The sequence below is a fragment of the Podarcis erhardii genome, assembly GCF_964252035.2.
Source record: "Podarcis erhardii genome assembly, chromosome: 2".
Lineage (NCBI taxonomy): Eukaryota > Metazoa > Chordata > Lepidosauria > Squamata > Lacertidae > Podarcis > Podarcis erhardii.
The window spans coordinates 98,600,960-98,618,593 of NC_138498.1; the positions used below are offsets into that span (position 1 = coordinate 98,600,960).

The 17,634-nt window shown below is 43.1% G+C and overlaps 2 protein-coding genes across 2 annotated transcripts in view; one reads left to right on the forward strand and one right to left on the reverse strand.

Moving 5' to 3' along the window:
- LOC309336837 (uncharacterized protein) overlaps nucleotides 1–4,349 on the reverse strand; it is a 51,387-nt gene extending 47,038 nt beyond the window's left edge. The window contains exons 1-2 of the mRNA XM_081853233.1: nucleotides 4,236–4,349; nucleotides 1,309–1,468 (exon numbers count right to left, since the gene is read on the reverse strand). Of these exons, the coding sequence (XP_081709359.1) occupies nucleotides 1,309–1,468; nucleotides 4,236–4,251 (176 nt within the window). The 5' untranslated portion in view covers nucleotides 4,252–4,349. The remainder of the gene's footprint in view (nucleotides 1–1,308; nucleotides 1,469–4,235) is intronic.
- Nucleotides 4,350–8,235: 3,886 nt separating this feature from the next.
- Nucleotides 8,236–17,244, forward strand: LOC309336977 (2-epi-5-epi-valiolone synthase-like). Its single transcript, XM_081853545.1, has 5 exons — nucleotides 8,236–8,538; nucleotides 11,518–12,151; nucleotides 13,661–13,894; nucleotides 15,201–15,453; nucleotides 16,559–17,244. Exons 1-5 carry the CDS (start codon nucleotides 8,372–8,374, stop codon nucleotides 16,639–16,641), a joined length of 1,371 nt encoding a protein of 456 aa, XP_081709671.1. The 5' UTR covers nucleotides 8,236–8,371; the 3' UTR covers nucleotides 16,642–17,244.
- Nucleotides 17,245–17,634: the final 390 nt, after the last annotated feature.

Below are 17,634 nucleotides of genomic sequence, written 5' to 3' on the forward strand. Positions count from 1 at the left end.
AATTCATAACCCATAACAGATATGCTCAGCTACTCCAAGACTGGAAGAGTAAGACATTTCAGGTAACCTCTTTGCTGCCCCTCACCAGTGCTTGAACAACTTTAATAAGATAATGTATAGCTATTATCACCAGCAAGCGTTAGTCAGACAACTACCGACTATTATTTCAGCAACAGAACCAACACTCAGTTTTCCTATAACCTACAGACTGGAACAGTTTACACATTGGTAGCTCCTAAGAAATGAACAAACTTTTTTCTCTTCCCCGCATAGCAGAATATATGCTGATAAATGGGAACTATTTAGCAACCCAGGTATTATTGTTATAGCTGAGAAAGGAATAATGACAGTCCCAGCCAGGCTGCTGAATTAATGATACCTAAAATTAGCTTAATTAATTAGTTTAGTTACTAAAGCAATTTAGTTAGCAGATTAATTAATGCTCACAGAGTAAGTTATTTGAAGACCCAAGCTCTGGTGCATCTAAAAGCACAATCTTAGAAGTGTCTAAGTCTTTAATGGAGTTTTATTCCCAAAATAAGGCTGAAATCCTAACCCCATGTATCTGGGAGTAAGCCCGATTCAATAGTATACTTGGTTACAATTGCAACCTGTGTAATATTGTAGCCTAAATTAATTGAATAACTGGAGTGGGCCCACATCTACTGTGTATTTGTTTACTTTTCCACAGACTGAAATAAGAGCCATGCTTCATTCATTAAACTTTCTGATCTCCTATTTTCCTGATCTCCATTGCTTGGCTTGAGAGGCACGTGAGTAACAATTTTACTTGCATGTCTCATTATTTGCATTGTTCTATGACAGGAGTTGGTTTAAGTTTGTCATTGTGAGCTCCCCTAAATAATTCTTGCTTGAGCTGAGGAATATAACTCCCCTCTCAATGCTGCAATTTGGCATGGGAGGGAAGCTGTAATATCCCAAAATTGTTTCTTTCGTTCCTTCACACACAAACAGACACACCAGCCTATTACTAGGGGTAGGTCAGAAGTGTCACCCTCACCAAACTCTGATTCTTCTCTGTTTGCAAAACAATCCCAACAGAGACTATCAAGAAAACATTTTCTAAGAATTAGATTCCATGAAGAGAAATCACCTAACCATCATGGGCCATTAAGAAATATTAATTTTTTCTCCAGATTTCCATCAAAACATTTGTGATAATCCCACTCATGGCAGTAAAGGAGCCAACACATAACAATAAATTGAACTATACATTCACAATGTAGAGAAGGTAGCAGAAGATAATTAGACGCGCCTTCTGTCACAGCCAGATGATAAATGTGTTACCTGTTAGAACTTGCCTCTCTTGTCAGGTAAAGGTCCAATCCTCTTGCTGCATCAAGAGCTTTCTGCAGGTAACATCCTAGCTCTTCAGGAATTCCAGGGTGACCATGTGCTACCTCTCTCGCTTTCTTGAGGTTCTCAACTATAGACCCAATGGATAATTCTAAAACAAAAGACCGAAGGCAAGAAGTTTTAAAAAGAAAATCTGTGAGACATCTCCATTCCTCAGGCACCTACGGGTGATGGTGATGAAGATGAAAAACTTGGTGTGATTTTTGTAGGAAAAAATAGATTTGTAGAAAGCAGTTGGCAAAATAATATGGGTTTACCTATTGCGGATTGACATTTTCTAAGTTTCAGTTAAAAAAAGGAAAGAAGAGCAGGGGCAAAAGTGTTTCCTTTAAAGTCAGTGATTTACATAATTTACCTACAAAAGCACAGCTAACTGCTAACTGTGCCTTGCTGCCCGTGAATTATGGCCTTGGCATCTGTAGTTTTATAACCCAACTCCACCCTTATGGGTTATAACACCAAATGCAGGGCTCTAACATGGTGTGGGAATGATGACTGTCGAGCATCATGCTTGACTGCATAATAAGATCAGAAGTGAACATGGCATTTATATATTCAATATGGCATTCATAATGGATATTACACGTGCAGAATAGGGCACCACATCCTAACACTAGACAACACTGATGCATTTCTTTATGCAAGCCCATAAACATGAGCCACTGAGGCATCCCCAGGCAACGTGTTCAAATGGGACCTTACCTAGACGAGAATTTATGCAAACATTTGTTAATATATCTATTAACAAGCCCTGAAAGGTCCATTATCAGGTGCATTCAGTTGTTTTGAGAGGGGAGATCATGTCTAGCTTGTTTCAGAAGACAGCTCTTTTGCAATAACTAGGAGCATCTTGGAAGTAGGAAGCTATTATTCAAACAAGAGTGACACAATCATGCAATAAACAGCAATTCAGATTTCTGACAGTACATGGAATATAAAGCATGAATGTATAATATTCATACCCCCAGAGCAATGAAGACTAGAGGACATTCTAAGAGAAAACAATGTTTTATTACAAATCTTTTAGGCGGCAATGTTTTATCAGCAATCTTGGTCACAAAGTCATATTTCCCCAACATGAAATATTTCTTGCAAAAACCCCCAAGGTGCATTTATTTTTAGTATTAAAGGTAAAGGACCCCTGACAGTTAAGTCCAGTCATGAACGACTCTGGAGTTGTGGTGCTCATCTCACTTTACTGGCCAAGGGAGCCAACATTTGTCCGCAGACATTTTTCCGGGTCATGTCGCCAGCATGATTAAGCCGCTTCCGGCGAAACCAGAGCAGTGCATGGAAATGCCATTTACCTTTCCAACGGAGTGGTACCTATTTACTGTTGTTAGCTGCTCTGAGCCCGGCTTCGGCTGGGGAGGGCAGGATATAAATAAATTATTATTATTATTATTATTATTATTATTATTATTATTATTATTATCTACTTGCACTGGTGGGACATGGGTGGCGCTATAGTGTAAACCACAGAGCCTAGGGCTTGCCAATCGGAAGGTCAGTGGTTCGAATCCCCGCGACGGGGTGAGCTCCCGTTGTTCGGTACCAGCTTCTGCCCACCTAGCAGTTCAAAAGCACGAAGTGCAAGTAGATAAATAGGTACCGCTCCGGCAGAAAGGTAAACGGCATTTCCATGCACTGCTCTGGTTCGCCAGAAGCAGCTTGGTTATGCTGGCCACATGACCCAGAAGCTGTACACCAGCTCCCTGGCCAGTAAAGCGAGATGAGCGTCGCAACCCCAGAGTCGTCCGCGACTGGATCTAATGGTCAGGGGTACCTTTACCTTTACTTGCACTGGTATGATTTCGAACTATTAGGTTGGCAGGAGCTGAGATAGAACAACGGGAGCTCACCCCATCGCAGGGATTCGAACCGCCAACCTTCTGATCAGCAAGCCCAAGAGGCTCAGTGGTTTACACCACAGTGCCACCAGCATCCCTATTAACAAGGTACTAAGGACCCAAAGAGGCAAACCTGGGTCAGGTCAGCCTCATGCCCCCCTGCCCACCCCCTGAAGGTCTCAGTAATACAGACTTGGGCTGCTGCTTCACCCACAACCAAATTGTGGATGACTGATGTTTTATTATGGGATGACCTAGTGTTCAGGGTCAGCACACACATATCCCACATACAATGGTCTATTGATGTTCTAATTTCTAATTTCTTTTTTTAATTTTCCCTTCCTTTAAACTTGTTTTCATGTATTTGTAAATTGCTGTGATACCTTTTTTATGATACAGTGGAATTTGGATATTTTTACAAGCAATAAATAAAACACAATTAGGAAGGCTAACATAAGAGCCTAAATCTTGTTGGGTGGGAGAAGGACCAGAAAAGGGCAATAGCTTCCAAATGTCTAAAGCCCCTCTCCTTACATAACTAGTCTTACCTCCAATATCATACATCCCTCTAGAAGCCACAATGAACCAAAAATTACTTTTCCCCCTTTTGATCACCCAGGTACTTGTCAGGCCCTGCCCTTACCTAAAACAACCAACAACCAGATCAAAATCTGTGACTGCAAATAATGGTTAAAAGACGGACTAATAACAACTGTTGAAAATCATGCCCCAGGGGAAAGGCATCATTACCAATACACTCATCTCCTCCCAGTCCCCAACTCCATCCTTTCCCACCGCTGCTGGACAGAGAAACGAAACGAAACAAAACAAAACAAAACAACAAGGCTTCAAATAAAATAAACAGTTCAACCAACTTAACGTGTCACAACAAAATGTCTTCTCCCGCCCCTTTCGTGATGCAGACCCAACTTTGAGGTTGAAAGACACCTCTCAAAAAGAAAAAGAAAAAGTGAAACACAAGGAAGTTGCTCAGAAGTAAAGGGTTACCTGCAAAGTGTGGCATTGTGGTACCCTTCACCCAGGCTTCTGGAGATGTTGCGGCTGATTGTACGAGATCGGTTTTGCAGAGCTGGGGAGGGGTGCATATCTTTTTGTCCACGTGACGGGCAGGGCCAATTATGCCAGCACGTTGGAGCCTGTGGGCCCTCTTACAGAACGACTTGGCTGAGGTGCAAGATCAGCAAGACTTTCTGCCGCCCTGGGGCATTTTCAAAATTTGCTCTTTGGCTAAGGAGTATAAGGACTTCTGACAGTATCACACGGCAGCAGCGGCAGCACATGTGCTTGTTTGCTTTATATAAGCTGATATAAGTCGGTCTTGGAGAGGGGGCTCTCGTTGAACAAGACGTATGCCTGGAATCTGAGGGAGGGACCAGCAGGTGCACTGAATGCAAAATGAGACCATTATACTGGGTGTCATGAGGCAGGACATGCAGATTGATTACAGTTGGAATCTGATGGGTCGCTTGTAAGATTCCCGGGGGCTGCAAGAGACTGGCCAGAGATAGTAGTAGTACAGTGGTACCTCTGGTTACATATGCTTCATGTCCAGAGGAGGGCAACCAAAATGGTCAAAGGCCTGGAAACGATGCCTTATGAGGAATGGCTAAGGGAGCTGGGCATGTTTAGCCTGGAGAAGAGGAGGTTAAGGGGTGATATGATAGCCATGTTCAAATATATAAAAGGATGTCACATAGAGGAGGGAGAAAGGTTGTTTTCTGCTGCTCCAGAGAAGCGGACACGGAGCAATGGTTCCAAACTACAAGAAAGAAGATTCCACCTAAACATTAGGAAGAACTTCCTGACAGTAAGAGCTGTTCGACAGTGGAATTTGCTGCCAAGGAGTGTGGTGGAGTCTCCTTCTTTGGAGGTCTTTAAGCAGAGGCTTGACAACCATATGTCAGGAGTGCTCTGATGGTGTTTCCTGCTTGGCAGGGGGTTGGACTCAATGGCCCTTGTGGTCTCTTCCAACTCTATGATTCTATGATTCTATGATTCTATGTTACATACACTTCAGGTTACAGACTCCGCTAACCCAGAAATATTACCTTCGGTTAAGAACTTTGCTTCAGGATGAGAACAGAAATCGGGCTCCGGCGGCGCAGCGGCAGCTGGAGGCCCCATTAGCTAAAGTGGTGCTTCAGGTTAAGAACAGTTTCAGGTTAAGAACGGACCTCCAGAACAAATTAAGTACTTAACCCGAGGTACCACTGTAGTCACAACAAAGCTTTGATCTGACCTAGCACAATGTCAGCACTTTTGCTTTTGTCTTGATGTTGGCTCTTAAGAATGCATTACCTTTATAAAGATGGTAACTGCTTCACATGTGATTTAAAAGGAAACAAGAAAGCATGGGTTTTATAAGGTGTACAGGGTTCGCTCGACAAGTTGCTAGCTTATTTTATGGAGTGCCAAAGGAGTTGGAACATATTGAAAGGGCACTAACTACAGCACCTTCTAGTTTATTTTCATTATTATTAGGATTAGGCTTTCTCACCCATCCTTCAAAATAAGGTCCCAGGAAAGGCTACCACAACATAAAAATACAATATTACACCTCCCCTTTTTGCCTGTAAGGTCTTTTATGCAACACTTTCTTTTCAGACCCCATAATGAATGTCCTCATTGGGAGAAAATATTAAGTTTTCATTTTCTAATAATTTCACCAGTTACAGGGTTATTTAGTATTTAGCAGATTTAAATGTTGAATCTGCTTCACTACTGACCCCTGTCATCAAGCCCTTTGGGAGGGCTTCATCCAGGGTCTCTAGAACCCTGCAATGGGCCAATGTTTTGCCATTGATGCTTCCAATCGAAAACATGTAAGTGATATGCCTGAGATTACAGTTAAAAGGTTAGCAGCAGCTAGACTGGTGACTGGGAGTGGTCACTGGGACCATATAAAGCCGGCCCTGAAAGACCTACATTGGCCCCCAGTATGTTTCAGAGCACAATTCAAAGTCTTGGTGCTGACTTTTAAATCCCTAAACAGTTTTGGCCCTGTATACCTGAAGGAGTGTCTCCAACCCTGTCATTCAGCCTTGACTCTGAGGTCCTCCTCCGAGGGTCATCTGGCGGTTCCCTTACTGTGAGAAGTGAACTTACAGGGAACCATGCACAGGATCCTCTCTGCAGTGGCTCCCTCCCTGTGGAACACCCTCCTATCAGATGTCAAGGAAATGAACAACTATCTGACTTTCAGAAAACATCTGAAGGCGGCCCTGTATTGGGAGGTTTTTAATGTTTGATATTTTACTGTGTTTTTATATATGTTGGAAACCACCCAGGGTGGCTGGGGCAACCCAGTCAAATGGGTGGGGTACAAATAATATGTAGTATTATTATTATTATTATTATTATTATTATTATTATTATTATATCATTTGGGGTGTGCCTTGAAAAGCCCACAGAGCTGAAAGAAAAAGTGACAAAGAGTGCCACTCTTTGGACTTCCTCCTTTCACTCAGTGCTATTTTTCTAGAAAAAGAGCTGCTGGAACTCGCCATGAACGCTCCCTTTTTCTCTTATAATGGCAATGGCGCACACCTGAGAGGTGCTGGAAGTGAGTTGCAGCAAGTTCTGGCTGGAAAAAAAGGCCTGCTTCCGCTCTGTGTATTGTTCAGAGGAAGGGGCAAAGATAATCACCCTCACCATTTCATGATAAAGGGGACTGTGAGTGGGGTTCAAGGGAAGTCGTCAAGGGCAGCATTCCACCCAAGGTACCACATTGGCAACCCCAGGGCTTTGGGAAGGTGGCGCATCTTGGTCCATGTTCTGTGTCTGTGGAAATAATATTGCATACTTGTATAGGGGAGAGAAATCATGCAGGAGCCCTGAAGAAGAAGAAGAGTTTGGATTTGATATCCCGCTTTATCACTACCCTAAGGAGTCTCAAAGCAGCCAACAATCTCTTTTCCCTTCCTCCCCCACAACAAACACTCTGTGAGGTGAGTGGGGCTGAGAGACTTCAGAGAAGTGTGACTAGCCCAAGGTCACCCAGCAGCTGCATGTGGAGGAGCGGGGACGCGAACCCAGTTCACCAGATTACGAGTCCACCACTCTTAACCACTACACCACACTGGCTGATCATTCATAACTCTAGATTAGAATGGAAGACTGAATATTTTAAAAACACACTTTGTTTTTGGAGATGCTTTGGACTAGAAGACAACATGGCATCAGCAGCTGTGTGACAGTATAACATAGTGGATAGTGCTGCAATTTGGATGGGAAGACCTGCCCTCAAATCACTGCTTAGACATGACCTTGCATGACCTTGAGGCAATTAGTTTTAGCCATGTCTATTTCATTGGGCTGTTACATCAATGAAATGAGGTGGGGGAGGCAGAGGTGTATTACTATGGGCTGTACTAAGGACAAGTGAGCTACAAATGTGAGAGAGATGAGGAGAAAACAGAGATTGAGAATTGTTGTGAAGAAGATCTCATGCATTTATTTTATGTACTGCATTTACAAACAGCTTAATATTTTTTTAAAAAAAAAAATCTCTAGAAGTGCACAGTATAAAACAAACGATATGTTTAAAAAACACAGCATAAAACCAACAAAACAGCAGCATAGAAGCCCATAAAAACAAATATAAAACACACAATTCAGCAGTGCCTTAGTATCCAGTTCTACTGTATAATATTATGTGGCTCTATCTCAAATACCATCAAGGCTTACATAAAGTTGTGTTATAATCAAAAGGGTCAGGAAGTTGAGATAAATTCCTGGAATCCTTCTTTTTATGGCATAGAAATGATTCAACATTAATCACTGCCGTTTCGTTGCAGGGCCTCCTGTTAGAAGTTAAGTGTACTCTAATTGTACTTTTTGATCATTATAAAACTATTGAGTTATACAACCCTAGGCTCTGCATTTTCACTGTACGCGTGTGTATGCACACGTGAGCACACAGGTCCGGGTGATGTGACCACCCCTCTTTCATGTCTACAGATTAAGTAATGATAGTTTTGTAATCCCCCCCCCCGCAGCCCAACCTTTTCACTCCACCAGGTGAGGAACACCTCCCATTCCAAACTATGGTCCCCGTGGAGCTTTTATAAGCAAACAGCAAGTCCCCCTCTTACCAGACACCTCTTGAACTAGACATTGCAACCATGCCACAGTCCAAAGAGATCTTCCTGGCTGATACAAAATCTGGAACACAGGGTTCCAAGCAAACAGACTTCCAGCTAGTGCGGGTCAAAAATACTTGGTGCCGAATCAAGAAAGATGAAACCATTCATGATGCTGAGAATGAGATCGTGGTCTCCCAGGCTAAAATGTAAGTAGAGGAGGTTACTACTAAGAATAATTTTATTATTTATACCCTGCCCATCTGGCTGGGTTTCCCCAGATACTCTGGGCAGCTTCCAGCAAAATATAAAAACATAATAAAACGTCAAATGTTTTATTTGTACAATACTCTGTGATGTGAAGCAACAGAGACACTGTTCCTCTTATTTGGGTTAAGTAATCATGCATGGTCTCTGCAATGGGAAAGCATGGAGCTATTAGATGTCGATGCCTAGATTATTTGTTCTCATATATTGTCCTGACGAGTGTCATTGCTAAGCTTTCAATTTCAATATCAATATTGACATGCAGCCCAATCCTAGGCATGTTTACTCAGAAGGAAGTCTCCCTGGGTTCAATGGGGCTTATTTCAATGTAAGTATTTTACTGGGTTTTCTTCTTGTTGATATTTACATATATATATATTGTATTTGCAAATTTAACAAGGAAGAGGATAAAAGATAAAATATAATTAAAGAAGAGAGAGAAATGGAAAGAAACAAAATAATAATATACAAACAATGCTGAGAATATGGGTAGACCATCACCAGCTCACACCGTGGATACATTGGCCGTCAGCACACAAATATTAAAATTAAACATACATTATAAGCCCTCCACGTGTCCGAGTAGGTATCCACGCAATATTGATGCCTATATGTAATATGCTTTAATGTAGCCAGGGTGGTAAGGTCCTCAAACAACTGTGTAATAAGCGGTTGTTATTTATCCTTTAAGGCTTAGAGTGCACAGGTCTCTTAGCCATCTGAGTATGCCTGAAGTTGGAGACAACCCTTTGAATTCAACAGGGTTGAAGCAGCCTATGGTCAGATCTGCAGCCTAGTCAGAATAAGAAACCAGTTTCGGTTGAGCATAAGTACCGAGGCACAAAAAAAGGAGACTGCAGTGGCATGACTTAATGATGTTGCCTCTCTCATTGTTGTGCTAAAGCTTTCTCTAATGCTTGGAAAGTCTTTTGAGCTAAAATGGAATTTGATTGGGGTTGGGAATTGAACAGAGAAGGGATTTTCAATGGCAGACATTTCCAAATTCACAGACACGGGTAATGAACTCCAGAGATGGGGGAAAACAAATACAGTGATACTAAAAACCATCAGCTTGATCAAAAAGCATAATGCATTTGTCATAAACTTCAAGTGAAGTTTGCATCCTGCAGCAACATTAAAGGGGGGAAAGTCACAGATGGGTGAATGTCTGACAAGTTTCCCCCTAAGGACAAACGTTACTTTCTGTACAGGAAAGTCATCTCTCCAGTTAATTAACCTTTGAGTGTAGGACAATCTCCTTCTTCTTGCAATAGAACACATTTGTGACCATTAAATATTAACCATGTTGTATTACTTCACATATTGCAGATTTCCACAATATTTGCAGTTGTGTAAAGATCATAATCATCTTTGTAGAATCAAGATGAATTTTGATGTAGACCATCAACGGTTACAGATTTTTAGGCTGCATTTTACAAAAGTAGAAACACACTTCGGTTCCTGTTCATTCTGAGTCACTGTGGAGCTGGCAGGTTCTAGCAGTGCAATGACTCTGACAACCTTGCCAGCAACAGTGTGAGTGAACTACAGAGATTCTTTGACTGTTGCACAGAATTTATGACAGAAATAATGTGTTTGATTCCCCTCCTCCCCCACCAACTTGCAATTTTATCCTTACAACAGCCTTGCGAGGTAAGGTAGTCTGAGAGGTGGTGACTGGTTCACAGCCACTCAGTGAATTTCACTGCTGGGTTCTTAAGCGTGTCTCTCCACTTCCAAGTCGGACACACTAACCACTACACTGCACCTAATCAGGCCCACCAGGCCTCCCCAGTTGGTCTTGTGACAGGGTTGAGCCCAAACCATGCTCACCTATCCATCATCTGACAACACACAGCATAAGGAGCAAAGCAGAAAAATACCTGAGATGCTATATTCAAAAGAAAACAAATCATTCCTTCCAGCTGCTGCTTGACTTCAGCCTTTTAAAAAGTTGGCACCTTCTTTTGTTGCCCTGCATAGCAACAGAAAAAGACATCAAGTTCAGAAAGTGCTGCATTCGAACTGAAAAGTAAAAAAAATTAAGATCACACCGAGGCCCCATCAGCGGCACACATTTAAGGCAGACCACTTTAAACAAACATGGCTTCCCCCAAAGAATGCGGGGGGGAACTCTTGCTTGCTAAGGGTGCTGAGAATTATTAGGTAGCCCTCATTCCCCTCACAGATTTAGGATTCCCCAGACTTCCCTGGGAAGAGGAATTGATTGTTAAACCACTCTGAGAATTGTAGCTCTGTGAGGGGAATGGGGTGTGTGTGGTTTTCTTACAACTTGTGGCTGTGGTAAATCAGGTATTTCTTTTCATGGTAGCTAGAGGTTACCATTTTGTTCTCCTGAGCGTACCCCTGTGAATGATGTTACTTCCTCAGTATGTGATTTTGTACACCCAACAGAAAGAAAAAGAGAGAACCCAAGGCTTTAGAAAAGCCACAGAAAAAATTAGCAGAGGAGAGAGCAAAATACAGAAGTCTGAAGAGAAATCTAAGAGAGCTTATTGGGGGAAATGGCAACCCCTCATTTGTTCACATTTGTTCACCCCCCCCCCAAAAAAAGAAGTGCCTCTGTCCTTTAGAAGGACATCACATGTACATGTTTCATAATCTAGGTGCATTCCAAAGGAGAGAAAACAGCAGCCAGAGGAGGGGCCTCTCTACCAGGAAGAGCTTCAAGATGGCAGTGAGAGGGCAGCGAGAATAGCTTTTCAAAAAGATTAAAAGGAAATGATGCTGTCACTGAAGATAAGAGTGGGTCTGATTTTCAGCAGGGTCTCCATCAAATGGACTCTGCCCTTCACGTGCAAATGTGAGAGTGAAAACTGTGGAGGGCATTTTGGCTCAGCCATAGACAAAACTAATGTATATTCCATACTACTCACCCCCACCCTCATAATTCCCAACAGATCTGAAACTGTCTCAGATGGAGAGGTATCCTGGATAGTGGAAGCACCTATCTACCTTTGCTATAAGGTGGTGGAAACACGCGGTCTCCTGGATCCCTCCAACAAGACATTGCTGTACGGGCACATCAGAGATCCAAAGGAACTGGAGAGAGCCCTTCACAACAAAGAGGCCCAGAGGCGTTTCATTGTAATCGATAAGACGGTCGATGACTTGTATGGCACCGCAGTCAGAGAATATTTTGAAGCAAACTTGGTTCAGTGTAAAATCCTTTCCCTGACCACCACAGAAGAGACCAAATCCATGGATTTGGTGCTTGATATCTTGCAGGAAGTGCAAATCTTTGGCATCGACAGGCGTGCTGAGCCTATTATAGCAATTGGAGGAGGGGCTTGCCTGGATATTGTGGGGCTGGCAGCATCGCTTTACAGGAGGCGCACCCCTTACATTCGGGTCCCCACCACCCTCCTGTCCTATGTGGATGCTAGCGTTGGAGCAAAGAACGGCGTCAATTTCCTTCAGTGCAAAAACAAGCTCGGGAGCTATGTACCTCCTGTTGCCACTTTCCTTGACAGAGCCTTCCTCAAAACAGTCCCCCGCCAGCACATCTCCAATGGACTTGGGGAAATTTTAAAGGTATGATGGTTTTGCTGCAGAGACTCCTTCCTCACTTTCACCAACTGCTTCCACGCTCTCTCTTCTCCTTGCAAGCTCATTTCCACGGATGCTCCCTGTTTATTCATTTCTCTCACAGTGATTTTTGCTATGTGTCTCTTCAAGAGGAAACTGGAAGGACAGGCCTCTTTCATTTTTTGTTTCTGCATCTCTCTGCGACTCCTAAAGTGGTACTTACAACCCCTTTTACCCCTTCCTGTGCACATCCCTCTACACATGGAAATGAGTAGTCCCGTGGAGGGGTGCTCACCTGACCTCCCATCATGCACATTGCTGCTGCTTTCCAGAGGTATACGAGGAAGGGAGAGGCAGCAGTGAGGTTAGTGTGGTGCAAACACACCAGCAGAAACACCAGGTTCCCCAGTGTGTTTGCACTGCAACAACTTCCCCACTGTCTTTTCACTCCCCCTCTACCTCCCAGTAAGCAGCACTGATTCAGGTGATAGGAAGACTGGTGAGTGTCCCCACCCCATCAACTACTTGGCAATAGCAATCCAAGGCTTCAGGTCTGGGTCTTTCCCAACCTTCTTACCTGGGCTTCTTTGCCTGGGCATGCCAGGGATTAAATTTAGAACCTTAAGCATGCCAACTATGCACTGTACTGCTTTTAGCTATGTCCTCCCCAATTCTTGCATATCCACTCTCAATGCCACTACCTTGCTATTATATCCTATTCCCTGTATTGGAAACATCTTCTCCCTTCTTGCATTTACTGCTTATCTTTTACATATTCAGAGTCTCCCCACAAAACCCACTCCATTCACTTTCCTGGATCACTGCATGTCAACTGTTACACAGAGAGCACCATCTCCCTTCCTTCCTCTAATCTGTACCTTTGTTGTTTCTTAATCAAACTCTGTCCAATGTCTTGATATTTGTCCCATATACAGTGGTACCTCAGGTTAAGTACTTAACTCATTCCGGAGGTGCGTACTTAACCTGAAACTGTTCTTAACCTGAAGCACCACTTTAGCTAATGGGGCCTCCCGCTGCTGCCACACTGCCGGAACACGATTTTTGTTCTCATCCTGAAGCAAAGTTCTTAACCTGAAGCACTATTTCTGGGTTAGCGGAATCTGTAACCTGAAGCGTATGTAACCTGAAGCGTATGTAACCCGAGGTACCACTGTATCCTATTCACAATAGCTTTCACTGCATGCACTCCTTATGAAACGCCTCTCTTCTCTTGTGGCTCATGTACCATATCTATTATGTGGTCTTTTTGACTGAAACATCTACAGGACAAAGCTGTTGCTTCCTTTTCTCCTGTGACTGACTTTCACTCCCAAAATATCAGCTTCATGTGCATGCTAAAGCCACTCAAATTGCCTATGATCATCTCTGAGATCTACTCAGTCTCTTGTTTTATGTCTACAGTGTGAGGTCCATGCTTTCAAAGCAAGCCTCTTCCTGGCATTATTATACAACCCTCATTCAGTCCACTGCAACCCTTCTTTCTTTCTGTTCAAGATGGCACTAATGAAACACAAGGGCCTGTTTGACTTGCTGAAAAGTCATGGGAAATTCTTACTGGATACCAAGTTCCAGTCGCACAGCGGCTTAGCTGACCATGGTGATGCTGCACTGAAGACGACCAGAATTGCCATAGAAACCATGCTGGAAGAGCTTGCCCCCAATCTGTGGGAAGATGATCTGAATAGGCTGGTTGATTTTGGCCACCTTATAAGCCCAGAACTGGAAATGGTGAGGAGCACATAGCATATTTATTGTGGAACAACATTTCTATCCTGTCTTTACACCCAATGGGCTTACAATAGTAATATCTTAATTGCATGCTTCTGCATTTTCAGCTTGTGACATATCACTACTTGTACCCAGAAGTGTGTGATGATATTGGGTGGAATTTAGTGTTACAAACTATTATGATTGTTCTGTAAGCGCAAGGATGGATTTCTGCTTGCCAGGTGAAAAGATCTCCCCCTTTGCCTCCCCAGTGCACTATTTTGGGGGTTCTCCTGAGTCCCCCCCCGAGCTAGTTGTGGGGGTGCAAGGGGAGGTGAGGGGGCAAAGCAAACTCCTAGCTCTGGCTCCCACTAGTCCAACTATTTAACTGAACCCAACCCTTTGCTTTTATATAACCAAAAATATTCAGCAGGAAACACTCTTCACATGAAAATCACATGTACAAGTAAATTATTATTATTATTATTATTATTATTATTATTATTATTATTATTATTGACATACTCCGCCCATCTGACTGGGTTGCCCCAGCCATTCTGGGTGGCTTCCAGCATAATAAAACCACAGCACAACGTCAAACATTAAAAACTCCCCAATACAGGGCTGTCTTCGGGAGACTTCAGTAAGTTGTGTAGTTGTTTATCTGTTTGACATCTGATGGGAGCCACAGCCCCACTTTCCCCATACATGCAATTATCATGTGAGGTGTTTGACAGGGGGCTGGGTTAGCATTTCCTGCCTTCTCCCTTAATATCACAAACTTTGGTTTCCTTTGGAAGGAGGTTTATGGCATTTTGAAATGTTTGGGCTTATTTACAAATGTACAGATTGAGCATAGGTGGAGGTGGCCCCATGAAACCTCTCCTGTCTAAATTCCCAATCTCGCAACAATATTGATATGCTATAAAGGTAATGGTACCCCTAACTGTTAGGTCCAGTCGCAGACGACTCTGGGGTTGCGCGCTCATCTTGCTCTATAGGCTGAGGGAGCTGGCATTTGTCCACAGACAGCTTCCAGGTCATGTGGCCAGCATGACTAAGCCACTTCTGGTGAACCAGAGCAGCACACGGAAATGTCGTTTACCTTCTGGCCAGAGTGGTACCTATTTATCTACTTGCACTTGACGTGCTTTCGAACTGCTAAGCAGGCAGGAGCTAGGACTGAACAATGGGAACTCACCCCGTTGCGGGGATTCGAACCACCAACCTTCTGATCAGCAAGCCCTAGGCTCTGCGGTTTAGACCACAGTGCCACCAGCGTATATGCTAAACAATATAATAAATGCTTGTGCGTCCTTCATTTCAGAGAGTTTTACCAACGCTGATGCATGGAGAAGCTGTGAATATTGATATGGCTTTCATGACTTATCTGTCCCACGTGAAGGGATTTTTGAGTGAAATTGAGAAGGCTCACATCATTCAGTGCATGGTCGCTTTGGAGCTCCCAGTGTGGCACAAGAAATGCACATGGCATCTTATCAAAAAGGCCTTGACGGAAAGATTGAAGCACAGTGCTGGGCACATGAGAATGCCTCTTCCAACTGGACTAGGAACAGCAGGTGCGTCATTACTGGGTCCATCTGCTTTAAGGGCAAGCTCTGCACCTGAAATCTCAACCATTGCAGCCCCACAAAAGGGATGTACATTAGCATGCCCGTCACACAATTTGCAGTTCCATGCTTATAGTTTTAATTGGGTTTCCCTTTTAATTACAACCTTTTAATAAACTATGACAAAGCATTTCCTTCAGATATTATACAACCACCAGAATTATTATACAACCTCCAAGATGTAATTAAACAGGCAACTTCAAGTAATTGCATTAGGGTTGACTAATTCCCTTTGTAAAGCTTAGCGGGTATCAAAAGCATTTAAGCAGCATGTGTAATTCCCATTACAAAACCAGACTTAGGCTCCAACCCTGCTCACACATACTTGGGATTAAGGTAACCAAGTCTGGAAAGAGAAGATTCTGATAGTGGGAAATCTGAAAGAGCCAGGAAGGACAGCTGACAGAAAATGCTTTCTTCATCTAAGACAGGGACAGGGATCCTGTGGCTGTCTAGGTCCCCTCTCCCATTAGTCTCAGCCAGAATGGCCAATGATCAGGGATGATGAAGTTGTAGACAAGGAGGACTACAGGTTCCCCATGCCTGTTCAAAGATGTACAAGCACTGCAGATGGTTGCGAGTCCCTTGCCATCAAGTGATAGCACCCAACCCTGAGGCCACCTTAGCTCTACCTAACAGAACCATGTCACGAGCACAAAGCAAGAACTAAGAGCGACTACAAAGACATAAACAGGACAAGTCTATCTGCATACTGCCCATCAAGTCACATGCATAGCTGTCTGATTTTTTAAAAGGAAGTAAGCATTCAGAAGACATTGAATCCATGGGCAGAACACAAAATGCACACATAGCCAAGCAGCACTCAAGGAAGTGAACAAACTTAGCTGCAGACCGTGATATATATTGTATGGTTAATTAAGCATTCACGAAACGTTTACTCAGGGCAAAAATGCACACACTCACAACGCAAATACAGAACATAAACACAACAAAACAACTGCTCAATTTACCAGAAACAAAAAGAAACTAGGTAACAGTACAAATCTTAGTTTGGCACTATTTTGGATTACTGATTAGAACTTTTGCTTTCCAGATATATTCAACGACATCAGTGAGGAAACCCTGGAGAGGGCTTACATTCTCTGGACCAGTGAATGCAAAAACATCTCTGCATAAGCATGAATACAATGGAAGCAGATGAAAACAATAAATCACCACCAGAGCAACAGGCAAATTGGGAATTCAGATAAACAGCCAATGGGCACTCTTGAAGGACCAACCGTTTGGCAAAATCCCAATACCTGTCTACATGAAGTATGGCGAACAACATGAATCCAGGATGAAATACCACCAGCCACGCCTTCTTCCTCCTTCTCCAAGATGGCTCTTAGGACTAATCCTTATACTATCTCTGTAGTATGGTTGGTTGTAGTCCCCATCTGATCAGGTTCAATGGGGAGACTTCCTGAGAGAAGCAATGCCAATACAGTGGTACCTTGGGTTACAAACGCTTCAGGTTACAAACTCCGCTAACCTGGAAGTAGTACCTTGGGTTGAGAACTTTGCCCCAGGATGAGAACGGAAATCGCGCGGCAGCAGTGGGAGGCCCCATTAGCGAAAGCGCGCCTCAGGTTAAGAACGGTTTCGGGTTAAGAATGGACCTCCAGAACAAATTAAGTTCGTAACCCGAGGTACCACTGTAGCATGGAAAGAATCATGTCACCTACCTGCCTCAGGTAGTCTTCCTGGTTCACATATGACAGAATTAGCAAAAAAAAAATCTCTAGTTACAGATAGGTAGCCGTGTTGGTCTGCCATAGTCAAAACAAAACAAATTCCTTCCAGTAGCACCTAAAAGACCAACTAAGTCAGTTCTTGGTATGAGCTTTCGTGTGCATGCACACTTCTTCAGATACCAGATACCATGCACACTTCTTCAGATTGTTATCTGAAGAAATGTGCATGCACACGAAAGCTCATACCAAGAACTGACTTAGTTGGTCTTTTAGGTGCTACTGGAAGGAATTTGTTTTGTTTTAAAAAATCTCTACTCACTGGATACTGCTTGGGCCACTCCCAAACTTTCACGACAAACCATCAACTGAAGAACTAATTAGTTAAAGAATGTTTTTAGATTAGCAATGTAGAATCCATCTTTTCTTTTCGTTT